Source organism: Castor canadensis, chromosome 16 (assembly GCF_047511655.1).
Source record: "Castor canadensis chromosome 16, mCasCan1.hap1v2, whole genome shotgun sequence".
Classification (NCBI taxonomy): domain Eukaryota; kingdom Metazoa; phylum Chordata; class Mammalia; order Rodentia; family Castoridae; genus Castor; species Castor canadensis.
This window is the reverse complement of record NC_133401.1, coordinates 20,919,391-20,945,794: the sequence shown is the minus strand read 5'-3', so window position 1 is coordinate 20,945,794 and position 26,404 is coordinate 20,919,391. Positions and strand designations below refer to the sequence as shown.

General features: G+C 50.9%; 2 protein-coding genes across 15 annotated transcripts in view; both read left to right on the top strand.

The window, feature by feature from the left end:
• The first annotated feature begins 39 nt into the window (after window positions 1-39).
• On the top strand, window positions 40-18,390 carry Plekha4 (pleckstrin homology domain containing A4). 9 transcript variants are annotated; one of them, XM_074057911.1, is made up of 20 exons: window positions 40-198; window positions 2,000-2,089; window positions 2,719-2,826; window positions 4,180-4,252; window positions 4,366-4,466; window positions 4,616-4,725; window positions 5,565-5,780; window positions 6,106-6,385; window positions 6,873-6,947; window positions 11,745-11,792; window positions 11,911-11,991; window positions 12,102-12,251; window positions 12,792-12,890; window positions 13,932-14,072; window positions 15,172-15,271; window positions 15,342-15,418; window positions 15,597-15,764; window positions 17,066-17,115; window positions 17,529-17,641; window positions 17,940-18,390. In XM_074057911.1, the coding sequence occupies exons 2-20, from the start codon at window positions 2,003-2,005 to the stop codon at window positions 18,206-18,208; spliced, it is 2,346 nt and encodes a 781-aa protein (XP_073914012.1). In that variant the 5' UTR covers window positions 40-198; window positions 2,000-2,002; the 3' UTR covers window positions 18,209-18,390. The 9 variants fall into 9 exon arrangements, with proteins under 9 accessions (XP_073914012.1, XP_073914010.1, XP_073914011.1 ...); XM_074057909.1 differs by having other exon boundaries at window positions 41-198; window positions 1,912-2,089; XM_074057910.1 differs by lacking the exon at window positions 40-198 and adding an exon at window positions 1,116-1,541.
• Window positions 18,355-26,404, top strand: part of Hsd17b14 (hydroxysteroid 17-beta dehydrogenase 14) — a 13,253-nt gene continuing 5,203 nt past the window's right edge. Inside the window, exons 1-7 of one of the 6 annotated variants that reach the window (XM_074057919.1) lie at window positions 18,355-18,498; window positions 19,168-19,347; window positions 20,090-20,128; window positions 20,344-20,426; window positions 21,349-21,415; window positions 25,163-25,254; window positions 25,363-25,500. In XM_074057919.1, coding sequence (XP_073914020.1) covers window positions 19,260-19,347; window positions 20,090-20,128; window positions 20,344-20,426; window positions 21,349-21,415; window positions 25,163-25,254; window positions 25,363-25,500 — 507 coding nt within the window. In that variant the 5' untranslated portion in view covers window positions 18,355-18,498; window positions 19,168-19,259. Of the gene's footprint in view, window positions 18,541-19,167; window positions 19,348-20,089; window positions 20,129-20,343; window positions 20,427-21,348; window positions 21,416-25,162; window positions 25,255-25,362; window positions 25,501-26,404 lie in introns of all 6 variants that reach the window. The other 5 variants (XM_074057918.1, XM_020158049.2, XM_074057920.1 and 2 more) reach the window with 5 other exon arrangements.

The following is a 26,404-nucleotide window of genomic DNA, read 5'->3' as shown; positions in this document are numbered from 1 at the left end:
GTCACGAGGAGAGGCGTGGTTTCGAAATCAAGACAATGGGTGGGAAGGGGAAAATAACACTGGACTTCTCGCGGAGATTCCGAGCTTTGTGACGTCACTACGGCGTTCCCCAGCGTCGCCCCGCCCCCAAACAAGCGAGCTGCTAATCAAAGGCGTAGACGCGTAAGAGGCTGAGTTGGTGCTCTACCTGTGTTCCAGGTACGCGCCTTCCCTCCCCGATTTAACCAGCAGGCCCTAGTCAAATCTCCCACCTTCACCTCCAGTGCACTTCCTCCCCGAGGTGGAAGGAAGGATATCATTGTTCCCACTTCCCAGATAACTGTAGGTTTGGTGTGAAGTCATTGGCCCAATGTGGTCACAGCAGAGTCCAGGTTCACTGCAAATGGGAACAAAAATGTCAGCCCCAGGAAAGGCAGGCACTTTGCATGGCTCATTTCTTCTCAAGGACCATGCCAATGCCAGGCGCATAATAGGTGCTCATCAAATACAGTGTATGCAGAATGACCTAGACTGATTTGTACCCATTCACCGGCAAAAGGCTGTATTCCTGGCTTACTGCTTCAAATCTATGCAAAAGCTTATTTGAACTGAAATTTTGCCTGGGTGGCACTCCTCATGGGCAGGAGGGGTTCTGCTACAAATACCAGGGCAGGGACACAGTTCCAATCCCCCCATCCTCTTTCCCTACCTGATCCATAATCTTTTTTTGGCAGTACTGGGGTTTGAACTCAGGGCCTTGCACTTGCTAGTCAGGCGTTCTACCAACTTGAGCCACTAAACCACCCCACTATAATCTTGTTTTTTTGGGGGGGGTTCCTGGGTTTCAGGAGTCTAAGCCTCACCTCTTTCAAGACCCAAGCCCAGTTCATTGAGCCCAAGCCCCTGATCGCAACAAACCCATGGGTTCCTAGGGCTCAAGCCTCAGCTACAAACATTGAAGAGTCCCAGCTACAGCTTAGAGGACCCAGGAGTTGGAGAAAGACCCCAGCCCCTCCCCTCAGCTGTGGGGGTGGCTGAGCCAGGGGTCAGGCTGTGGTGGGGAGGCCAGAAGGGGCGGGGACAGCCAGGATTGGGAGGGGAGACAGTAGCGTGGGCGGCTGGCAGAGAGAGGGAAGGACCAGCACAGAGGAAAGAGAAACTGGGAGAGGGAGGAAGAGAGACAGAGTGAGGGAGGAAACAGAAGGCGTGTAGGGCCCCGGGAGAGAGGGAAAGAGGAAGAGCTTGTGCGGGAGACAGAAAGAGAGAGCTGAGAGAGAGAGAGTGTTAGTAAGAGACAATCAGAGGAGAAAAGATTTAGAAAGCTTGAAAGAGAGAAAGGAAGAGAGATTGGGGAGCGAGACAGACATAAGGTAAGACATATAGTAGGAGAGAGAGCGAGAACAAGACGGGACACAGACAAAAAAAGAGAGAATGATCAAGTGAGAAGAGAGACCAAGATCTGTGAGAGGCAGACCCCAAGAGACTAAAGGAGGTGGGAGACCGTGACTGGGTGCCCCCTACCCCCACCATCCTCTCTCCTGTCACTGGGACCCCAGAGCTGGGTAAGTTCCCTGCCCACGCTGGGAGGGGCTGCCTGGGTGCACATTTCTGATGCCTCAGGGCTTGGCTTGGGGAGTTGGTAGGGGTGGTTTGAGGGTACACGGGGGAAGGGTAGGAGACAGGTAGCCTGGGACAGCCGGAAGGAGGCAGGGAACCGGGGTGCCTAAGCACAGCCAGGGTCACATTCCTGGCCAGAGCTCAGTGGGCAGGAATAAAGGAGCCCCTATTCACTGGCCGGGCCTGAGACAGCTGCCCCCTCCCCACAGCTGCCAGGACCGCCCACCTCTCTTGGCATGGCTCTTGGTATGCAGTCCTGAGCTATGGCCTCCTTCAGCCCCCCAATTCCTAAAACAACAGGCTCTTTCTCCTCAGCCTCCTCGGACCTCCAAGCTCCTGACCCCATCTCTGTCCCCAGCCGGGTCAGCTGCGGAGACACAGTCCCTTTCTCTCTCTCCCCAAGCCAATGATGGAAGAGGGTCGACCTCGGAGCACCCTCAGCCTGGCCAGCAGCGCCTCTACCATCTCTTCCCTCAGCAGCCTGAGCACGAAGGTCCGAGCTTCCTGGTGGGGATGGGGAGGAAGGTGGGGTTCTGGGCTACCTTGTCTTCCTTGGCCTAGCCCTGGGTTTTGTGCCTGGGATTGTGGTTGTTAAGGACAAAATCCTTAGCAACGGGGTCTACCAGACATGGTAAGGTCCCAAATTGAGCATCAGCTGGAGCTGGGGAATTCGGAGCCACTCCCAGTTCTAACCCCACCCCCTCCTACCTTTTTTTTTTTTTCTAATTCTAAGCCATAGTAACAGCCTCCCTTGAACTTGGTTGCTAAGGCCACTCCCAGCCAAGGTCACCTGGGAATTGACAGATGGTGGTTACTCTTGAGGAGCAGTGGCCTCTCTCTGTCCTATGTCTACCCAGCCAGTCAGCCAATCTACCCAGTAATGAAATCCAGAAAAGGAAAAAAGACCTTTCTCTGACAAGAAGACCCCATGGGCCGGGCACCGGTGGCTCAGCCTATAGTCCTAGCTACTCAGGAGGCAGAAATCAAGAGGATCCCGGTTCAAAGCCAGCCCAGGCAAATAGTTCTCGAAGTCAAGCGAGGGCCTACTCTTGCTCACCTTGTCCCCTCTGGAGCCCATTCCAGGGAAGACCCCATTCTCTTCTCTCTGTCTTCTCTCCTCAGAAGCCTACCCGGCCAGTGAACAAGGTCCATGCCTTTGGAAAGAGGAGCAATGCACTCCGAAGGGACCCCAACCTGCCCGTGCACATCAGAGGCTGGCTTCATAAGCAGGTTGGGGTCAGCAGGATAAGGAAGAGGACACTGGAGGCAGTGCCCCTGGCTGTCCACCGTTTCTCTCCTTCCACATGCCCTGCTCTCACTCACTACCTCTCCCCTTACTCTACCTTTGTGTTTTCACTCATTCATTCATCCAGTGACTACTTTTGTTTTTGTTTTTTGGTGGTACTGGACTAGGCAGGTGCTCTGCCACTAGAGTCATGCCTCTAGCCCCTGACTCTTAATTTTAAAAGATTAAGCCTGGCACCACTGGCTCACACCTGTAATCATAGCTATTCAGGAGGCACAGATCAGGAGGTTCGAAGTCAGCCCAGACAAATAGTTCTTGAGATCTTATCTTGCAAAAACCCATCACAAAAAAGGGCTGGTGGAGTGGCACAAGGTGAAGGCCCTGAGTTCAAGCCCCAGTACTGCCAAAAAAAAAATTTTTTTTTAAAGATTGTGCCTTCAGCCTGGTGGTACACTTCTATAATCTCAACACTTCGGAGGCTGAGGGAGAAGGATCTGGAGTTTGAGTCAGCCTGGACTACATAGTGAGACCCTGGCTCAAAAAAAAAAAATTATGCCACCTTTTGTGGGACTCACAGTTGGAGATGATGGAGTGGTTCAGGCAGAGGTGATGGGAAGACACAAGATTCAGTTTTTTTGGTTTTTGTTTGTCTTTTGGTGGGACCAGAGTTTGAACACAGGGCTTTGTGCTTGCAGAGCAGGCGCTCTACCCCATGAGTCACACCAGGACTGGGATCAGTGCCACCTTCCTGGCCCCTCTGTGTCTCAGGCTCCAGAATACATAGGCACAGTCTCTTTACATAAAGTTCCTGAGACAAGGGGCACCTGGTCTCACCCACGCCTCCCTACAACTTCTCAATCCCCAGTTGGCAGATGGGAAACCATGCCGGTGCTGGTGGGGGAATGACGTGTTTAAGGGAATAGTTTGAAAGTGCTCAGGCTGGTGAAGTGCCTGCTTGTGAGGCCCTGAGGTCAAACCCAGTATCGCCAAAAAAAAAAAAAAAAAAAGTAGTTCTGTACTGTGTATGTCACCAGAACACAAATGCTGAGTGAGCATGACCCATCTGAATCTATTGCATCAAACAAAGAAATCTTGGGCTTGACTTAAGCGGTAAAACACCTGCCTAGCAAGCGTGAAGCCCTGAGTTCAAATTCCAGTACCGCCAAAACCCAAAACAAATCCCCAAAAGCCGTGTTTCTCTGTCCCTACCCTCTCTCTGAGTCTCTGTCCTTCTCTCCCCAGGTCTCTCCGTGTCTCTGTTCCCAAGTGTCACAGTTTCCATCTACCTTTCTATTCCCCTTTCTACTCAGTCCCTTTCCTCCTTTCTCTGTCCCCAGGACAGTTCTGGTCTCCGACTCTGGAAACGCCGCTGGTTTGTCCTCTCTGGCCATTGCCTCTTCTATTACAAGGGTCAGTACCTCAGTGGCATTGGGTGGGAAACCCCTTCCCCACCCCCACTTCCTTCCTAGCCTCTTGGCCTCCAGATGGCTGCATGAGCCCTGACCCCAGCGCCCTCTCTTCAGACAGCCGCGAGGAGAGTGTCCTGGGTAGTGTCCTGCTACCCAGCTACACTGTTAGGCCAGATGGGCCGGGAGCCCTCCGAGGACGACGCTTCACCTTCACCGTGAGCCCCTCCATCCTCTATGGGTCCTAGGTGATGGGACTGGAGGAGGAGAGGGACAGGCCTTGGAGTGTCCACTACGTACTGCCAGGGTTCATGACATCCTTTTAGAATGCCGTGGAGCCAGGGTTCCAAGCCGTCTCTACCCGCAGGCAGAGCACCCGGGCATGCGGACCTACGTTCTGGCAGCTGACACCTTAGAGGACCTGCGGGGCTGGCTGCGGGCTTTGGGCCGGGCCTCGCGCGCGGAGGGCGATGATTGGTGAGTAGAGGTCCAGGGCAGGCCACTGACCTCCACTCAGCATTATCAGCCGAAGCTCCTCCCCTTCGAATAGCCATTCATTTGAATGTCCAATCACTAATCTTCTAACTAAGGTCACTCCGCCAATGAGGCCCCACTTCCAGGGAGCTTCCGCTTCCCTCGGCCAAAGGGCTTTCTCAAGCCCCGCCCCCAGAAGTGAACCTCCAATCAGGGAATCTTGTAGACATTCGTAGTCCAGCCTCCATGAATTATCAATATGTCACCTTCCTCTGACTCTCCATCACCAGTCAGCTAACATACAAGGTCGGATTTTTTTTTTTTAAGTGTCAGGGCGCCAGTGGCTCACGCCTGTAATCCTGGCTATTCAGGAGGCAGAGATCAGGAGGATCAGAGTTTGAGGCCAGCCCAGGCTAATAGTTTGAGAGACCCTATTTCAGAAAAAAACAAACAAAAATCACAAAAGTAGGGTTGGTGGAGTGGCTCAAGGTGAAGGCACTGAGTTCAAGCCCCAGTACTGGAAAAAAAAAAAAAAGTGTCAGACCATCTCCTTAGTCTTTCCTGGCCTGTCCGAATTCTCAGGCTGGAGACTTCAGTCCTGACTCAAGTTTTTCTCATAGTCCAGGGCACTGAGTTCTGTGGCCTGGATGAAACCAGTGTTGCAGTACAAGTCAAGGCCAAATTTGGGGCTTCAGTTTCCCCATCTGCGAACTGGGGACAATGATTTCTAGTCCACAACTCCTCTCTGGGGGTGGGTCGCTGTGTCTGCATCTGTAAAAAGAGAATAGAGCTGTTACGAAGTTCACAGAAGTGATCTTTCTTTCTGTGCCACCTTGGTGCAGTGGACGACCTAGGTCACCCGCACATCCCCAGCCTGGGGAAGGCCCTGGTGGCCCCGGGGGTCCCCCGGAGGTGATCAGAGGGGAAGAGGGGCGCGTCTCAGAATCACCGGAGGTGGCTCGGCTCTCCAGAAGTCGTGGCAGATCTGGGTTGCTTACTCCTAGCCCTACAGTAGACCTGCAGTCTGGCCCCGGGATTCGGAGGACCAGGAGCCCAGAGTGAGTGGGGCGGGGTCAGGAGGAGGCGGGGTCTAATGGAAGGCGGGGCCTGTCTGGCTGGGGCGTGGCTTAGCCCTTTCTGCTCAGTGTATGCGTGTTGCTGGGGCTCCTGTGGGACTGCATCTTGTCGGGGAGACATTCCAAGGAGGAAATACCACAAAGGGTACATCATTCAGGATCTGCCCATCAGGGGAGGATTCTACCCCAGAGGCCATTGAACATCAGGGAAGTGAAATGATCTTAAGACAGGCTTCAAGAGTAGTGAAGTGGATTGGGGGGCAGGGGCTCTAGTTGATTCAGTTTTCCGGTTCTGTCCTTCCCACAGTCTGTTCACCCCGCTCTCTCGCCCTCCCTCCCCTCTGAGCCTTCCCCGTCCCCGTTCTGCTCCTGCGCGGCGACCCCCTCCCTCAACAGGAGACGCAACACTCCCTGCTCGACCTCACACCCCCTTGAGTCGTATCGATGTCCGGCCTCCTCTGGATTGGGGCCCCCCGCGACAGACCCTCTCCCGGCCCCACACTCCCCGCAGAGGACCTTCCTCCGAAGGTGGCGGAGGACGACCGCCCAGGAGCCCCCAGCTTTGGAGTCAGGAGCCCAGGACACAGGTGAGGGAGGGGGACTATATTTCCCATCAGGCCTCAACAATCTTTCCAGGTTGGTCTCCAGGCAGTCAGCTCTTAGGCATCATGGGGATTGTAGTCTGTAATCACAGCGGGGCCCAGTTGTGAGATTGGAGCGTGAATTCGATCTCCCATCAGTGCTCACCAAGGTCTCCAGCAGCTGCTCCTTAAACTTCATAGGGATTGTAGTCCAGAATACCCGCCACCAACGCAGTGCCGTGAAAGGTAGAATGGTTTCATCTTCCACCTGCGTTTGAGCAGCATAGGTTTATACATAGCCAAATTCCTCAGAGCCTGAGGTGGTTTTTCCAGGCTAGTTCACTTACTAACTTCCTCAGTGAGTAGTTGAGGGAAAGTGGGGTGCAGTTCAGAACCTCAAAGTTTGTTAAGCACTTAAATTCTGGACATACACTGTATAAGAGTTACTAAGATGTCCCAATTTCTACATATTTCTATTTCACTATTCCTCCAGGCCACCTCTGGCTCTTCCACTTACCTCCAGCTTCCCCCAAGACCTCCTGGGACTCGGGCCTCCATGGTTTTATTGGTAGGTATCTTGGGCCTCAAGCTTAGTAGGTAAGCACTGTACCCCTTAAGCCACACAAGTTTCTTCCTTGTAAGGCAAGGGACAGGGAGAGAGAACAAGATGAAACGTAATTTATTAGTCTGGACATTGTTATTTCAGGTGACTCCTTCTGTGTAGGATTAAGCCAATTGAAACCAGCCTGTTAACTGGGTGCCAGTGGTGCACTCTCGTAGTCCTAGCTACTTGAGAGTCTGAAATCGGGAGGATCACAGTTCAAGGCCAGCCCTGGCAAATAGTTTACAAGAACCCATCTTCAAAATAGCCAGAGCAAAATGGACTTGAGGTGTGGCTAAAGAGCGACTGAGGCTTCTTCTGTGACCCTCACGAGCTCCTTGCTATCAGGGTGGACAAGCAGGGCCTGTGGAATACATAGTGTTTTGTTTGAATTGTTATGGGACCCAAGCCTGGAAGCTGGTTCCATGAAAAAACCAATGTCTGAGAGGCAAGAGATGGGGAAAGAGGCATTGTTCAGTGGCTAAAGAATGGCGAAAGAGGGAGGAATATTCACATCTTTTCTTATCTTTTCTTGTAACAGAAGGAGGTTTTCTGAGAATTCAGATGCCACCTCTTTTCTTTTCTTTTTTTTTTTTGGCAGTACTGAGATTTGAACTCAGAGCCTCACTCTTGCCAGTCAGGCACTCTACCACTTGAGCCACTCCACCAGCCCTTTTCCCTTTTGTGGTTCTTTCCAGTCATGGTCACTGTTTTTGTCAACTGTCAGGGCACTGGAGGGTGTGTGATTTAGCATGCAGATGGGATTATAATGAAATCAGGGGTTGTCTTACCATCACTTGGAAGCTGTCTTGGAAATACCCAGGTTTGGCCAGCCCACCTGAATAGGGACATCTGGCTTACAGGCATCCTGTCGTAAAGATAAACCCAATTAGAGTGGGTAGAAATTCACCTAGGTTACCTAGGCTGTGCTCAAGATAACATTTCCACAGAAGTGGTCTTTAAGTACCTGAAGAGTAACCTAGGCAACTGTTACCCATAACCACACATCAGAGCTGGTGCTAGTGGCTTGTGCCTATAATCCTAGCTACTCAAGAGGCAGAGATCAGGAGGATCTTGGTTCCAAGCCAGCTCAGGCAAACATTTTGTGAGACCAATCAATCTTGAAAAGAAACTCATCACAAAAAAAGGGCTGGTGGAGTGGCTCAAGGTGTAGGCCCTGAGTTCAAATACCAGAGAGATAGGTGAAGAGATGGCTCAAATGCCAGCACAGGTTTTACTAGGGAGAAGTGGAGCTCCAACTACTTACAGACTGGGGGTAGACAGGAAGTTGGTGGAGATGCTCCAGGAAGTTCACTGGGGGTAATCCTCAATGGCCCTCTGATCCTCCCAAGATAAAGGCTTAAGGGCCAGTCACTCTTCTAGTGGGGAGTTCCTAGTAAATGGCTAAAAGTGGATGCCTATTTTTCTTTAGGGCTGGGTGGAGAGTTTCCAGTAAGTCCCCTTCAAGAGGAGGGGTCCAGTTTTAATATGGCCGACTTTTGTTACCCTAAGTCTTTTTCTAACCATAGGGACTATGAAAGTAAGAGCACGGGTTTACTCTTTCCCATATAAAAACCAGTTTTCATAGCCGGGCACTGTGGCTCACACCTGTAATCCTAGCTACTCAAGAGGCACAGATCAGGAGACTGAGGTAACCCCAATACAAAACAGGGCTGGTGAAGTGGCCCAAGTGATAGAATGCCTGTCTAGCAAAGCCTAGTAAGCATGCAGCCCCAAGTTCAAGCCCCAGTATTGCAAAAATAAATGAGTAAATAAATAAATAATGTAGCTCATGCCTGTAGTCCCAGCTAGTTGGGAGGTGGAGGCTGGAAGGATTGTGATTTGAAGCCAGCATGGGCAAATAGTTCACGAAACCCCATCTCTAAAATAACTGGAGTAAAATGAACTAGAGGCATGGCTGAAGCAGGAGAGCACCTGCTTTGCAAGTGCAAAGACATGACTCCAATCTCACCAAAAAGAGTAAAAAAGAACCATGGATTAAGTGATCTGCTCTTTTTCAACTTTATTTTGTGTCTATGGATTGTCTCATCCGTTAATTCTGTACCTTTAGTCTGTTTACATTTTTTCCCCTGATACCGGAATTTGAACTCAGAACCTATACTTTGAGCCACTCCACCAGCTCTTTTGTGTGATGGGCTTTTTTCAGTTAGGGTCTCAAGAACTGTTTGACTGGGCTGGCTTCGAACTGCGATTCTCCTGATCTGTGCCTCCTGAGTAGCTAGGATTACAGGTGTGGGCCACTGGCACCTGGCTTCTATTTACTTTTAGTTGTGATAGGTTTTGAACTCAGAACCCTACTGCTTGCTAGGCAAGTGCTCTGGCACTTGAGCCACCCCCCAGCCCTTGAGTTTTAGATTTAAGTAGAGAATTAGGGCAGGGGAGTAAACTATATGACCATTATCTCTGTTCTTGTTTTGGGAGGCTTCTGAAGAAGTTATCACTTACCTTGGGGAGGTTCTGATGTTCCCTTCCTTGGGGGCACTTTTCTCCCTCCTCCTCATAAACATCTTACCCATAAATCTGTCCTTCCTGGTTTCCAAGGTGATTGTAAGGTGAAGAATGGCTTAGAACAAAGACATACAAAAATGGAGGCAGGGATGTCAAGTAACTATCCTGGGCGCAAGTAAGGAAGCAGTGCTTTTCAGCAAAAGCAGTTAAGCACCTGTTACAGTATGGTTTTGTAGTATGGACACATTTATTACTAGGTTTCTAAAAACGCACACGGGTACTTTAATTGGGATTGCAGTAAATTTAGAAGTCAGTTAGGAAGGACTGTTAGCATAGGCAAATAGATAAGACATGGGCTGTAAGAGTCCATTCTAAGTCTGCATGGTGGCTTACACCTGTAATCCCAGCTACTTAGGAGGCAGAGATCAGGATTGTGGTTTGAAGCCAGCCCTGGAAAAATAGTTTGTGACATCCTATCTCAAAAATACCCAAGAAAAAACAGGGCTGGTGGAGTGGCTCAAATGGTAAAGCACCTACCTAGCAAGCATGAGGCCCTGAGTTCAAACCCCAGTGCTGCCAAAAACAAAACAAAACAAACAGAAAAACACCCTATGGCCCACTTTGGACTATGTGGATTGGGGTAATGCCCACACCATCCTTATGGGGTCCACACCCTATATCAAGGTTAACTCAAGAGGGGTGAAGAGGATCAAACATGTATACCTTCCCCTACTCTCTGAGCTGAGGGCCACAGGAGAGAGCCCTTGGTTTCACACCACCTAGTAACCCACCCTAGTGGATCAAGCCCCCCAACTTCCAGCCAATCCACCTTTACCTGAACTGGCTGCTTCACCCCTTGAGGTATAATTCCACTGTCCTGATAAATCACTCTGGTTCTCTTTTGGTACCGGGGTGCTAGGCAGGTTCTCTACCACTTGAGCCATGCCTGCAGCCTATGAATCACTCTTTACTGTCTTCCAACTGGTTGTGGTTCTTTTGCCGCACATCAAGTGATGTCCTAATTTTAGGCATTGTACCCCAAACCAAGGAACATCTGGAACACCCCAAATTCTTTTTGTTTTCTGCAGTATTAGGGTTGGAACTCAGGGCCTACACCTGGAGCCACTCCACCAGCCCTTTTCTGTGATGGGCTTTTTCAAGATAGGGTCTCACAAACTATTTGCTTGGTTTGGCTTTGAACCTTGATCCTCCTGATCTCTGCCTGCCACCATGCCCGCCCCAAGGTCTTTGTAATGTTGAAGGTGTGGGGTGGCTCCTCATTCAGTCAGATAATCATCTAGTTAGTTTAAGTAAAATTTGAATTTGTTTTCATAGAGATCGTGTAGTGTTAGTTATGGTAATAGAATTGGAGTTTTACACCCCAGGTCCAAACTCCTGGACTTCCACAAGTCAGGTTGGGCCACTCGCTCCTATAAGCCGAATAGAGAGACATGGTGAAAGGCAGAGAAAGAAGGCTAATTAAATGGGCCGGGAAGCCACAGGAAGATAGCATTTTAGTTCATCTTCAGCCATTTTGGGGTACAGACATGAACGGGGTGTGGGGCAGACTGTTGCGTAATTATTAAACAATCCTGGTCACAGGTGTAGCCCAGTGGATCATTATATCAGTCCTTGGTTTTGGGGGGATTCTGGAGAAATTTTCTTTTCTTTTTTTTTTTTTTTTTTTTTGGCAGTACTAGGCAGGCTGTCATCACTTGAGCCACTCCACCAGTCCTTTTTTTGTGTGATGGTTTTTTTAAGAGATAGGGTCTCTTGAACTATTTGCCTGGAGTTGGTTTCAAACCAGGATCCACCAGCTTCTGAGAAGAGAAATTGTTTCTGATAGCCATTCTCATGAGGCCCTCTTGTTCCTTAGCTTGGGTCCCTTGTCATAAAGATGCTATCAATCAGTCCTGCCTTTCCTGGAATCAAAGGTGATTGCAAAGTGACTCGAGAAATGGCTTAGTGCAGAGACAAATACAAAATGGAGGCAGAGATGTCAAGCTTTGCTCCTGCTTTTAGTTAAAGCATGGGCCCAAGTAAGGAGGTGACAGTTTTCTGCAAAAGCCCTGGCTGATGTTAAACTGAGATCCTCCTGCCTCAGCTTTCTGAGTGCTGGAGATTAGATAACAGAGCCCACTGGACTTTCCAAAGCCAAGAATCTGCTCTGCTGAGGTTCGCCAGCGCTTGGAAGGCAGCTAATGAGCTTGGAAGGGTCTGATGGTGAAAAGGGCTTGGCTCAGCACATTTAGGACTTGCCTGTCCCCTTTGACCCTGGCCTTTTCTCCTTTGCAGCCAGGTCCTCCCCTGGACTCAACCTTTCATCAAAGCTTGGAGACAGATGTAAGTTCTCCAGATTCAATCCCTGCTGAGTTCCCAAAGCTGGAGAGAGAATGTTCTAGATAGTAGGGGAAGGGGTCCATATGGAGTCCATAAACAGCTCCTTCTCTCTTTTCTCCAGACTCTTCTGACCAAGTTGTGTGGGCAGGACCGGCTCCTGAGGAGGCTGCAGGAAGACATGGATCAGCGGCAGGAGGAGAAGGTGCTGGAAGGGAAGGGTGCCTGGCCTCTCCACTTCCCCTCAGGGACACCTTTCTCTCCCTGGGTCTGGGTGTGGCTTCAGAAGTCAAACCACCATTGTTCTGGGTTCAGGAGCAGCTAGAGGCGGCCCTGGAGCTGACCCGGCAGCAGCTGGGCCAGGCCACCAGGGAAGTGGTGGCGCCTGGGAGGGCCTGGGGTCGCCAGCGCCTCCTGCAGGACCGGCTGGTCAGTGTGAGGGCCACTCTTTGTCACCTGGCTCAGGTGAGTATCTGGAAAGGGACAGGAGGTGCCAGATTGGTACAGATGGTTATGAAGCTGAGGGTTCATAGGAAGGTAGTTCTGGAGAATTCCATTCACCCCCAATTTTAGACCAATAATCTTAATTTTATTTTCTGGCAGGACTGGGGTTTGAATTCAGGGCTTCCTGCTTGCAAAGCAGCCCCTCTACCTCTTGAGCCACACCTCCACCCCTTTTTGCTATGGTTATTTTGGAGGTAGGGGGGTCTTACAAGCTGTTTACTCTGACTGGCCTCAAACCTCCAGCCTCCTGATTTCAGCCTCCAAAGTAGCTAGGATAACAGGCCCAACTGGGAAGGATCTTATTTGTCCACCCTAGCAGCTCATTGGAATCGCAGATTCCATATACACTGAGCTTGCAGTAGTCTAAGCAAAGTGGCCCATGAGAATCGTAGTCCATATAGCCCCAGGTACAGACCTCCCCTCCTCTTCAGCTGGGAAAAAATGGGGAAAGATGGGGTGGTTGCAGTGCTAACTTGCATTTTTCCCTTTCTGGGACTTGAGGAGCGAGAGCGGGTCTGGGACACATACAGAGGTTTGGAGCAGGAGCTGGGCACCTTACGAGAGACCCTTGAGTACCTGTTACATCTCGGGTCCCCACAGGTAATCCTCACCCTTAGGCGCCAAGCCCCTCCCTCCACTCCAAGTTCCACCTGGAAACCATTGACATTAAGCCCCTCCCCTAGAGTTGACACCCCTCCCACTTTATCCCAATCCCCTCCCCCACCATCATTCTAAACCTCTTATTGTAGTTAAGGCCTACTTTCTGCTTGAGAGCCACTTTCCCTTCAGGGTCTGAATCTGTCTTGTGTATCCTTGCCCCTGTTGTCAAAATGTACTTTCCAGTCCTGTCTCCATCAGGCAAGTTCATGTCTGCCGTCCTGTTTCCCAACTGTTGCTGTGACATTTTTCCTTAGCTCAAGCCCCACTCCTAAAATATAGACCCCTCTGTTTAGCCCCAGACTCACTTCTTCATTCTAAGCACAGCTAGCAAGTTCGAAATCACAGCTCTTTACTTAAAAACATGGATTTTTCACAGGCTGTGGTCCCTCATGTCTGCAATCCCAGCACTTGGGAGACTGAGGCAGGATTGTGAGTTGCAGGCCAGCGTGCGCTACATAGCAAGACCCTGCCTGGAAAGGGAGCGGGGTGGGGTGGGGGGAGAAAGACGGAGGGGAGACAGAGAGGAAAGAGGAGAGACAGAGGAAGGAAGGAAGGAAGGAAGGACAGGAGGGGGAAGAGAAGGGGAGAAGGAAGGAGGGAGGAGGGAAGGGAGGATGGAGGGAAGGAAGGAGAGAAGAGAAGGAAAGGAAGGAAGGAAAGGCAAAGAAGGAAGGAAGGAGGGAAGGGAAGGAAAGGAGGGAGAGAGGCAAAGAAGGAAAGGAAGGAAGGAAAAGTGATTGAGTTTTCTCAATTCACTTGGACATCTATATGGGATTTTTTTTTTGGCTTCACTGGGTTTTGAACTCAGGGTCTCAGCTTGCTAGGCATTCTACCACTTGAGCTACTCTGCCAGCCCTGGACATCCATATGGGGGAAAAAATCCTAAACCCATAAACAGCTCAGACCCTTGCTGGGTGGGACTGTAAGCTGGAACCCTCGTTGGATTTTTTTATCTTTCACAAATTCCTGTCCTTCCCCCAGGACAGAGCATCTGCCCGGCAGCAGCTGTGGATGGTAGAAGACACGCTGGCAGGTCTGAGTGGCCCCCAGAAACAGCCTCTGCCCACTGAACCTGAGTCCCCGTCCCCTGTGCTCCAAGGCGAGGAGTCCTCAGAGAGGGAGGTGAGACCCACACTGCTGCTGTCTCCTCAGTTTCCTGTCCCAACCCATGCCCCATTTCCCTCTCTCTTGCTTAACCAACTTCAGGCAAGTACCTTCTCCTCTGGAAGCCTCTTCTTCCTCATTTATTATACAAATATCCCTCAGTGTCTTATGGGGATGGTTCTAGAACCTTCTCTGCTGTGGATACCAAAACCTGTGCAGATGGGTTGGGTTGACTGCCCTGCCATTCTAGGCCAGTGGTGTCCTCTGTAAGAGCGTGTAACTACACCCATTGTGTGTGTCTCTTCCCACCTCTACATTCAGTCATTTCACACTGGTGGCCTGAAATCAAGCAGAAGGAGAATTGGCAAACACAACCTGTTAGGGCCCTTTCCCCCGAGAGCCATTTGTTCCACATTTACCAGACACCAGGGACCATAGTCCCCAAGGAGGAGAGATAGTGACCTTCAGGAAGCCGTTGAGTGCTCTGACCTTCCCATCCTGTATCCCAAAGATCGGGGTTGGAACCCAGCTCTGGTACTTTGTGCCATTGGTCATCGACCTCATTCTGAGCCTGTTTCACCGTATGTGAAGTAAGAATAATAATAAGAGCCACCTCATAGGTTTGTGTGCGATTCTATTATATATGGTGGAGGTCAACTTCCAGATATGGAATTGTGGGAAAACTTCACATGATGTCTTGCCACCTGTCATGTCAGTATTCTAAGTCCCTTATGTGTGTGGACTTAATCCTTGTATCAAAAGATAGGATATGAGCCGGGTGCTGGCGGCTCATATCTGTAATCCTAGCTACTTGGGAGGCTGAGATCAGGAGGATCGAGGTTCTAAGTCAAATATTTGCAAGACCCTATCTCCAAATAACCAGAGCAAAATGGACTGAAGGTGTGGCTCAAGCAGTAGAGCACCGCTTTACAAGCACAAAGCTCTGAGTTCAAAACCCCAGTGCCACCAAAAAAACGAATGAAAAAAAGATGGAATATGGTCCAGAGAGGAAAAGTAACTTTGGACTTACAATTTTAACTCCCTCATGCTGTGCCTCGATTGCTCAATGCTTGAAAATGGTCATAATATTTACTGTTCCTCTTTTTTATCCCTGCAGAGCCTGCCTGAGTCCTTGGAACTAAGTTCTCCTCGGTCCCCGGAGACTGACTGGGGGCGGCCCCCTGGAGGTGACAGAGATCTTGCCAGCCCTCACTCAGGTGAGCATCTTGGTGGGACCGGACTTTCCTCGAGTTCCCATCCTCACCAAGTCCCCTTCTGTCCTTCAAGGTCTTGGGTCTCCCAGGGTTTCCAGGGCTTCCAGCCCTGAGGGTCGCCGCCCATCCTCCCCGCAGCTGGGAACCAAGGTAGGCCATCCTTGGGGACACCCTTGTGTCTGTCATGTAACCCTATGATCTGACCACCATAGAGCTCCCTTATCCTGGGGAAATAGACAAGTTCTAAAGCCACATCAGAAGGAAAGACACACTATTTATTATTAAGAGCATGGGGACTGAATTTTGTCTCCGTTCCTCGTCTTCCTAGGCCCCTGTGGGTCGACCCCGCATGAGTGCCCGGGAGCAGCTGGAGCGCATGCGCAGGAACCAGGAACGTGGACGGCCTCTCCCACGCCCAGCCTCCCCCAGCCTCCTCATCCTGGGGAGGACGCTGTCCCCAACCAGACGTCAGCCCGACATGGAGCAAAGAGTGAGGGTAGGACGGTGGGGTGGTACAGGGTCTTTTACTCCTACTTTGAGACTCAGTTTACCCCTCTGTGAAATGGGCCTGCGTCCATATCTCACCCCATCTAGCTTTCCAGATTCACCCCACCTAGTGCTTGGCAGCCTCCCGACTGCCCGAGCAGTGGGTGGGCAGAAGTGGGTGAGGAGAAGGCAGATGTCTTCCTTCAGGGTGGGGGTCTAAGGTCTAGCCCAGATTTTCCTGTCACTTGCTATGTTAGCAAAGGACAAAAGAAAGAGCACTCCGGACCTGAAGATCTGACAATCTTAGATACGTCAGGATAGCTTCACCTTAGACTTTGGGTTAGGTCAGCTTTCCCTTGCTGTGGCAAAATACCTGACAACAGCTGAGAGGAGGGAAGATTTATTTTGACTCATGGATTCGTGGTCGGCTGGCTCCTTTGTTTCTATGTCAGGCAGATCATCCTGGTAGAAGGGCAGGGAAAAGATGTTTGCTTCATGGAGACCAGGAAGTAGATCCAGGGGATAGGGACAAGACAAGCCCTTCAAGGGCAGGTCCCAGTGACCTTCCTCCAACTGGGGGAAGGTCCATTCAGCTATGAACTCATCAGTGGATTAACCCATTGATAAGCTTGATCACATCAATTCCCAGTGGTACCAAAGGCTGGGGACCAAGCCTACAACCTCTGAGCCTTTGGGGACATTTTATATCCAAACCATGACAACTTTTATAGGGAGGAGTTAGAAAAGTCCGTGTGTGTTCTTTTTTTTTTTTTTTATTTTAAAAGATACCGTGCATGTGGGATACTTCTTTATTTTATTACATATATATACATATATTTGTATATATTTGGCAGTACTGAGGTTTGAACTCAGGGCCTCATGCTTGCTAGACCAGCACTCTACCACTTGAGCCACACCTCCAGCCCCCCGTGTGTGTTCTTAACCCTGCTATTTTCCTGGAGCAAAATGAAGTTAAAAACTTTCAGTGAAGCCAGGCGCCAATGGCTCACACCTGTAATCCTAGCTACTCAGGAGGCGGAGATCAAGAAGATCAGGGTTTGAAGCCAACCTAGGCAAATAGTGCAAGAGACCCTATCTTGAAAAACCCTTCACATACACACACAGAGCTGGTGGAGTGGCTCAAGGTGAAGGCCAGCCCAGTACGGCAAAAAAAAAAAAAAAAAAAAAAAAAAACTTTCAGTAAAGTTAGACACTGTCAGTGTCTTTGGGCAATTTCAGTTCCTCTCTGAGCCCCTCCCCTTTACCCTCATTGTCCAGAGCAGGAATTCTAATGTCCCAATTCCTTTTCAGCCTGCCTTAGGATCTGCAAAATGGCTCAGAAGCTCGGGGTCCTGGAGCAGGTAAGGAACTGGAGGGTGGGGGAAGAGAGCAAGGGGATCAGTATGCGAAAGGGGAGGCAGATGGCGTTATTATTGGAGTCTCCTGAGTACTGAACTACTCTAAGACTTGCAAAACATTTGGAGCTGCTTGAGTTCCTGAAAAACAAAAACAAAAACCCAGGAAAACCTTGATACTCAGAGGAAAACTGCAGTTCCCAGATCTCCCGTGGCCTGGATATCAAATTGTGCGCTTCATCCAGTACTCCAGTGGTATGGATGCGGTACCGAACTACATATCCCATAATGCAGTGGGACCGCTAACGTCACTTAGAGACACGTGCTAGGAACTACAACTCCCAGAAGTACACGCGGCCACATGGTCCTTACTACACAAGGCCCCCGGTCCCCCGCCGCATCTTCTCTTTTTTCCCCAGTGTGAGGAACACCACTTCTTACTTGCCGACATCCGAAGGCCACCGGGAGCGGGTTCTCAGTCTCTCCCAAGCGCTGGCCACTGAAGCGTCGCAGTGGCACAGAACGATGACAGGTGGGTTTTAGAGAACAGGAAGCTGGATGCTGAAGTCCTAGGTCCTGGTGAGACTTCTGGGGGCGCTGTCAAAGCTTTCTTTTGGAGAGAAACGAGCAGGGGCAGGGATTTGGAGTGCTAAGGCCCAGACCAGACCCTGGTTGGGGACACTAAAGAGGAGGAAGAGGGTGGGGGCGTGGCCACCATTGAGATTCCGAGAGGAATGGAATGGGAAGCCTGTATTCCTGCGTCTGAGGGTGAAGAGCTGGGGGCCTGGAGTCCTTTGTCCCTAAGTTTGCTATTCTCATTCCTCACTCAGCATCTCCAGATGGAAATTCGGAGTCCGGGGGAGACCCTCACCCCGCTACGCCGTCGCCTCCGTCAGACCCCACGCCCCAGGTGGCCTCGCCCCCACGATCTCCAGTCGCTAACTCGGCATCCCTGGGATTCTCACGCCAGGGTAGTGGGAGAGGCAGAGGCCCTGCCCCCTGGGAGCCCACGTGGGACGCTGGGAGTGCCCCTCCCGCCCTGACTCAGGACGAGGGGTCGTGGCCCCTGAGGGTCACGCTGTTACAATCCAGCTTTTGACTTGAGCAAACACGGCAGCCAATAGGGTTGTGGGGGCGTGGCCTGAAGACCTCTGAAAAATGGGCCGAGCACTGGGGGCGTGTTCTGGTCAGAACCTGTGGTCTAAGAGGGGCGTGGTAACTATGGTCAAAGTTTGGTTTTTCCAACACTGTCTAAACTTGGATTAAAACTTTGAACTTTTATTTAGTATTTCTGTCTGTTTGGGCTTGTGACACTGGAGTCTGAGGAGCAAAGCTGGAATCTTGGATGGCTGGGTCCAGAGGGAAAAAGACAAAAGGGGCCTTGAACTTGTAGGTCTGAGGAAGGAGGGAGACAGGATCACAAAATATTGGGTATGAAGGAGGAGAGGATAAATAATTTCAGTCCTGGATCTGACCTAGGAGGGCTGAGGCCTGGAACCCTGGGTCTGAGGGAGGAGGCTGAGGCCTGGAACCCTGGGTCTGAGGGAGGAGGTCTGGGCCTGGATCCCTGGGTCTGAGGGAGGAGGGCTGGGCCTGGACCTCTGGGTCTGAGGGAGGAGGGCTGGGCCTGGACCCCTGGGTCTGAGGGAGGAGGCTGGGGTCTGGAACCCTGGGTCTGAGGGAGGAGGCTGGGCCTGGATCTCTGGGTCTGAGGGAGGAGGGCTGGGCCTGGATCTCTGGGTCTGAGGGAGGAAGGCTGGGCCTGGATCTCTGGGTCTGAGGGAGGAGGGCTGGGGCCTGGACCCCTGGGTCTGAGGGAGGAGGACTGGGGTCTGGACCCCTGGGTCTGAGGAAGGAGGTCTGGGCCTGGACCCCTGGGTCTGAGGGAGGAGGGCTGGGATCTGGACCCCTGGGTCTGAGGGAGGAGGCTTGAAGTCTGAACTCCTGGGTCTGAGGGAGTAGGGCTGGGGCCCCATTTCCAGGTTTCTGGCCTTACTGGATACACCCCCAGGGCTGGGCTTCCAGGATCCAGCCCCGATTTATTGTTTCATCCCACAGCTTCACTGGCTGCACTTGTTTTACTGGCTTCACTGGACTTTGGAGGTGGATAGAGGCCCAGAGCTGTTGTTGGAGAGACAGATCCACTTGGAATGGCTGCCAGAACGTGTTATTTGGGGAAGGTGGTGGTTGTGACTGGGGGTGCGCGCGGCATTGGAGCTGGGATCGTCAGAGCCTTTTGTAAGTGTGTATGTGTGTGTGTGTGTGTGTGTGTGTGTTGGGGGAGGTCTGGGTGCTCCGAAATTTGGGAGTCTACAAGATTATACCCGTAATCTTAGCTACTTGGGAAGCTGAGATCAGGAGAATGGGGGTTGGAGGCCAGCTGGGGCATCCATCTCCAAAATAACCAGAGCAAAATGGACTGGAGGTGTGGCTGAAGCACACAAGCCCTGGATTCAAATCCTAGTCCCTCCAAAAATCAAAAAAAGAAAGACAGCTGGGAGAGGCTGAGGAGTGGAAAGAAGGAACTGCTGTTCAGATTCTGATCTTTTAATAATCTTTGTGTGTGTGTGGTACTGGGGTTTGAACTCAGGGCCTGGCACTTGCTAGACAGGTGCTCTGCTCTACTGCTTTAACCACTCCACCAGCCCAGATTCTAATCTTGTAAAGTCAATTTGCAATGCTAATGAAGGGATGGCCAACGACCTGTTTAAGGGTCTGCTAAGGCAGTTCCTCCTGTCTTCTAGGTGTTAACTGTAGCTGCAAAGGAGTGGTTTGGGGAATGTATTTCTCCCGGAGGTTGGTTGGGGGGCTGGCAGGGGAGTGTGTGTTAGGGCTCCTGCCCTTTGTCCCAGGCGATGGTCATGAGACTCAGATTACTGGTGGAGGGTGAGATTGGCCATACACCCACTGACCACAAGAGGACAGCAGAGGCCTTGACCTAGATCTGTGTATGGCTCACTTGTTCTCTTCCTACTCACAGTGGAGAGCGGGGCCCACGTGGTATTCTGTGACAAGGATGGTGAGTGGGATCCCTGAGTTCCCACTTCAGATAAGCCTCCCTCAGACCCAGGGGTCCAGGCCCTCCTCCTTCAGACCCTGAAGTCTAGGCCCCAGCCCTCCTCCCTCAGACCCAAGGGTCCAGACCCCAGCCCCCCTCCCTCAGACCCAGGCGTCCAGGCCCCAGCCCTCCTCCCTCAGACCTGGGATCCAGGTCCAGTCCTTCTGTCCCTACAGAGGCAGGGGGCCAGGCCCTGGTTCAGGAGCTCCCAGGAGCTGTCTTCATCCCCTGTGACGTGACTCAGGAAGAAGATGTGGAGGTGAGAGCTGGCTGTCCCCTCACTCCGTCTCCGGTAGCCATCCCTCTCTTCTAGCTCTCCTCTCTGAGTTTGCACACGTTGTTCCCTCTACCTTCCTTCCTCTCCTGGCTAAATTGTACCCATCCCAAAGGTGCCAGCCCCGTGCACCCTACCCCAGGCTCCCCACACCAGAGTCCCCTGACCCTGCTGGCCAGCTCCAATGGGCTCTGGATGGCTTTCCTTGTCTCTGTCTTCTAGAGTCCTGTCACACACCTGTCTGGTGCTTGGGAAAGAACAAACCCCTCGATGTGATACTCCTCCCCCTGTGTGTGGGTTTCCATCCTTTTCTGTGAGTCAGGGTCTTTCCATTATTTGCCCCCAAGGTTTCTGACCCCCTCTCTCTGCATCTCTGTGTCCTCTCTCTCTATATCTCTCTCCCTCTCTGTCTCTCTGGGCCTCTGTTCCCCTCTCTGTAAGTTTATGTCCCGCTCTGGGTCTCTGTCCCTCTCTCTGTGTGTCACTTTCTTCCTCTCTAGGTTTCTGTCAGGTTTCTGCTCTCTCTCTCTTTCTCTCTCGCTCGCACTGAGGTTTGAACTCAAGCCTTCACCTTGAGCCAGTCCCATTTTGTGAAGGGTTTTCTCGAGATAGGGTCTTGAGAACTATTTGCTTGGGCTGGCTTCGAGCCAAGATCCTCCTGATCTGCCTCCTGAGTAGCTAGGATTACAGGTGTGAGCCACTGGCACCTGTCCCCTACCTGGTCCCTTGAACCCTTTGCTTCAGATCTCCTGCCGTGCCTGGTGATGCTGGGGCGGCCTTCCTTGCTATAGTTCCTGTCCCCTTAACTGTGTCCCCAGCCTCCTCCTCTCTGCCTTGCTCTTGCATTCCTGAGTCCTCCAAGGCGGGAACCTTCGGGAATATCACAGGGTATGTCCTTTCTCCTCAGACCTTGATTTCTGAGACTGTCCGTCGATTTGGCCACTTGGATTGCGTGGTCAACAATGCCGGTTACCGTGAGTTGTGAGGCCTGGAGGCCACTAACCACTTACAGCACCCCACTTCCTATTCCCCGTACTCCTCCCTTTCCCCTTTCTGCCTCAGTTTCCCCATTCCCTACCTCTGCTGTCCCATCCCCTTTCTACCCACCAGAACAGAGCAGCATAGCTGTGAAGACCCTGGGCCTGGGCTAAATCCCCTGTCTTCTTTCTTTCCATATGTGCTGGGCCTGTGCCCTCAACACTGTGTGCCTCAGTTTCCACACCTCTAAAATGGGAATCATGCTACTTTCCTTCTGGCATGTTGTGATCATTGAAGGCAGAAAATGCCCAGCCTGAAGTCCCTCATGATCTTAGGTGCACAGGCCTGGCTGCATAGCCTGGATTTGCTAATTTATGGAGTGAGTTTGCCAATGACCTTGAAGACGTACTCTCAGTGCTTGGTTTATTGGATGTGGTGCAGTGTGGGAAATTGGAAAACTGCCATCAGCTTAATAAGTGTTCAGCACAATGAAGTAAACTGAGGCACAGAGGGACTTTCAATTGCTCTGGGGTCTCCCAGCAAAGTGGTGGCACAGAAGGGGCCTTACTTGTCAGCTGGGCTTACCCTCTCTTGGCTGTATTTACCTGGTTTTCTGGTTGTGAGTGTTTCAAAAGTGACCAGAATTTCTCCCTTTGTGTGGCTAAACACATGGTTTTTTAATTTTGTTTTGTTTTTGCTATCCTGAGGCTTGAACTCAGGGCCTACACCTTAAGCCACTTCAACAGCCATTTTTTGTGATGAATTTTTTCCAGATAGGGCTTCGCAAACTATTTGCCCAGACTGGCTTCAAATTGTGATCCTCCTGATCTCTGCCTTCTGAGTAGCTACGATTACAGGCGTGAGCCACCAGCGCCCAGCTCCAACACATGTTCATTGGGCACCTGTTGTGGCCACTTTCTGTGGTAAGGAATGGGGATTTAGCAGTGAACAAACAGACACATTCCTCTGGAATTCCCATTCCAGACTCAGGAAATAGTCAAGAAAGACAGATGTAAGTCAGGAATGGTGATACACACCTGTAATCCCAGCTACTCAGGAGGCAGAGGCAGGAGGATCAGGAGTTTGTGGCCAGCCCAGGCGAAATTAGGAAGACCCTGTCTCAATACCAAGTACAAAACAGGAAGGCTGGATGTGGGGCTCGATGGTAGAGTGTTTGTGCAGCTTTTGTGTGGCCCTGGTTCCATCCCTAGTCCTGCTGAAAAAGAGAGACAGAGTCCAGCTTCATCATTTGCAGATTGCAATTTGTAAATTCACCCACTTGCCCAAACTTACTTGGAACTGCCAGATTAGGACTCCTGGTTATTCTCTGGCCTGTGCAGAGTGGCCACAGTTTAAGTGTGGTTAGGGGGTGGGGATGTAGCATTAGTTCCCTGCAAAGGTGACTGAAGGTGGGTATTTTAGCCCTGTAGCCTGGGGTGTGGGGCAGGACGGACCATCTCAGTGACTCTGTGGACTGTGGGGTTGGTTCCAATCGCAACAATGCTGGGGTTTGAACTCAGGGCCTTCTGCTTGCTTGGCAGGCACTCTACCACTTGAGCCACTCCTCCAGTGACACTCCTGATTCTTGTTTTCTAATTTGTAAAATAAACAGTCTATAGTACTAGTTGTTGTTAGGATTCAAGATTATAATTTTTGTACTATCTGTATATAGATATTCTGTACAATATCATACAGATACACATCGGTGCATTTATTTATTTATTTTGGCGGTACTGGGGTTCAAACTCAAGGCCTCCTGTACACTAGGCAGGTGCTCTGTCACTTGCATCACACTCCTAACCTTTTTTGCTTTACTTATTTTTTCAGATGGGGTCTTGCACTTTTGCCCCAAGCTGGCCATGCACTTGTACTCTCCCACCTTTGCCTGTCATGTAGCTGCATCACCATGCGTGGCCAAGTGTACCTTTTATTGCTTGTTACATTGTCTGCCCATGGTTCCACCAGGACAGAGGGAGTCAGCACACTAAATTTAGAGCTCATGTTTATTTTTTGATTGTTTGTTTGTTTGTTTTTGGCAGTGCTGGGGTTTGAACTCAGGGCTTCACACTTGCTAGGCAGGCACTCTACCACTTGAGCCACTCCACCAGCCCTCATGTTGATTTTATAGAGCATAACTGCCCAGGATAACTGGAATCCATGATATGATAGTGTGGCTCATGCCTGTAATCCTAGCTACTTGGGAGGCTGAGATCAGGAGGACTGCAGTTTGAGGCCAGCCCAAGAAAATAGTTCAGGAGACCCCCATCTCCAAAAATAACCACAGCAAAATGGACTGGAGATGTGGCTCAAATGTTAGAACACCTGCCTTTTAATTGCAAAGTCCTGAGTTCAAATCCCAGTACCACCAAAAACAAAGACCATGAAGAAAAGTGAAGATGATTTAAGGCATAGAGCATGACAGGGTTTTTTGGGACACCAGGGACTTTTATCCAGCTCCCTGGAAGAAGGGAGGCAGCTGTCCGTGGTATCTGGGGAGGAAGAATTCAATATTTCAGGGCTAAGAGTGTCACTCAGTGATAGAGCACTTGCCTAGCATGCTGGAGGCCCTGGCTTCCATCCCCAGCTCTGCAAAAAAAAAAAAAAAAAAAATCCAATAGTCACTTGATTTTCTGTCCCTCGTTTTGTTTTTCTTCTCATTGTCCCTTTGTGCACATGTCTTCTGGTGTCTTAGGGTGTTTAGAGTTCTTTCTTCCCCCCTCTTATCGTTCTATTTGTTCTGTCTTCTGAGCGTTGACCTTTCTGTTTCTCTTTCAGTGCCTACCTACTTCTGTTTTTTTTTGTTTTGTTTTTGTGATGGATTTTTTCGAGATAGGGTCTCATGAACTGTTTGCCCAGGTTGGTTTCAAACCGCAATCCTCCTGATCTCTGCCTCCTGGGAAGCTACAATTATAGGTGTGAACCACAGGCGCCTGGCTTTCCCTACTTCTATATATTTAGCAAACACATTTATGGTACTAAGTGTTCAATACAAATATTGACTCATAAAATTTATAAGCCCACGCTTATAAATGTGAACCATGGTGGTTCACACCTATAATCCCAGCACTTGGGAAACTGAGGAAAGAGGTTGTGAGTTTGAGGCTAGCATGGGCTATATAATGAGACCCTGTCTGAGAAAAAAAAGAAGCCAAGTGTGGTGGCTCATGCTTGGAATCCCAGCTACTTGGGAGGCAGAGATTGGGAGGAATGTGGTTTGAAGCCAGCCTGGCCCAAAAAGTCTGCAAGACCCCATCTCAACCAATAAAAAGCTATGCTGCTTGGTGCATGCCTGTCATCCCAGCTAAGCAGGAACCTGAAGTAGGAGGATGGTGGTCCATGCCCTACTGGGCATAAATGGGAGACCCTATTTGTAAAATATGTAAAACAAAACGGACGGGGAGTGTGGCTCAAGTGGCAGAGTTCAAAACTCAATACTGCCAAAAAAAAAAAATTAAAAAAAAAAAGAAGAAATTTATGAGTCCCCCAAACAAGATGTCACCCTCATTCATACTGCAGAAGGAGGAGACTGAGACACAGAAAGGAAAAATGACTTACTCACGGTCACACAGCCAGGAAGTGGCAGGCCTGAGATTGGACCCTGCAGCCTTCTGTCCCCCAGAAACGGTCTTTTCACTAAGCACTGTGTAGCCTCCTTCCTTGGCATGTCCCCTAACCCTCGTTCCTGCCACCCTACCTCATCCCCTCCTTGTCCTCCAGTCCAGACTCTCCTCTCCTCCCCCTAGACCCACCCCCACAGTGGCCAGAGGAGACTTCCGCCCACGGCTTCAGGCAGCTGCTGGAGGTGAACCTGCTGGGCACTTACACCCTGACCAAGGTGAGGGCTGGGACCCTGCTGCCAGGCTCAGATGGCCTTCTGGCAGTCGGATTGTGACACTCATTTCATCTGAGAAACAAAATGTTTTCTGCTTCGTCTTCTTTGTAGAAAACAAATGGGTACAAACCCCTACATCCGGCAAAAGCTATCTGGGTAGCCAGAGACCCCAGCTTTAAGAAGGGACCGTCTGGGACCTTCCAAACTGGTGTAGAGTTAACAGGACATGGCATGTTAAAAACACAGCAGGTTGGTTTTGTCATTGGGCCACCTAGGAGGTCTGTGACAGGCAGTGGCTATTCTTACTTTTTAGACTGGATAGGGTGGTCAGGAAGGCCTCCCTGAGAGGTGACATTTGGGTCAGAGTCACAAGGACATGTGAAATAGAGCAGTTCAGACAGAGGAACACCAGTGCAAAGGCCCTGGGGTGGGACGGTGCCAACTTGGAGTGTAGGAGGAAAACCAGGAGGCCAGTTTGGTTGGACCTAAGAGGGAGGAGGAGAGGGTGAGGACACCTAGGATGAGGACCTCCTGTGTCTTGGAGAGGACTCTGCTTAGACCCTGATTGAACCAGGGCAGCGCCCTCAGGGTTCAGAGCTTGGACAGGTGCTGCTGTAAGTGGGTTCTGGCGCCCTCTGGCGGCGGCGTGGGGAACACGATGCAGGGTGGTGGGGGAGGTGGCTTTGGCCTTGGACTTGATGAGCCCTGGCTGGATTCCAGTAGAGTTGTCAGCGTTTCTACATAGACTAGATGTGTGGGTGGACTGGAGAAAGAAGGGAGCCCGGCTCTCGGGTTTATTTGTCTTCCCACCCCACCCTAGCAACTGAGAGGACAGAGCTGTGGTCCTGGGGGAGCAGACGCTGGGCTGGGGGTGGAGGACTGGTGGTTGTCAGCTGTCCCAGGGCTTGCCCATGGGGTGGCTAGTGGCTGTGGGATTCACAGGTCCCCCTGGGCTGAGTGAGGCTTAGAGACCAGATTTGGGGTTTCCCATCTTGAGCTGAAGACTTGGGGAGGGGAGACTGAGAGGGAATCCCAGGTTGGGGAGCTGAGGGGGGCGGTGAGGACTTTGAGGTCATTTGAGATCCAGTGAAATGTGCAGAACACTTGGGTGACACCCTGCCCCACAGGGGAATTCTGGTCCTCAATACCTGCT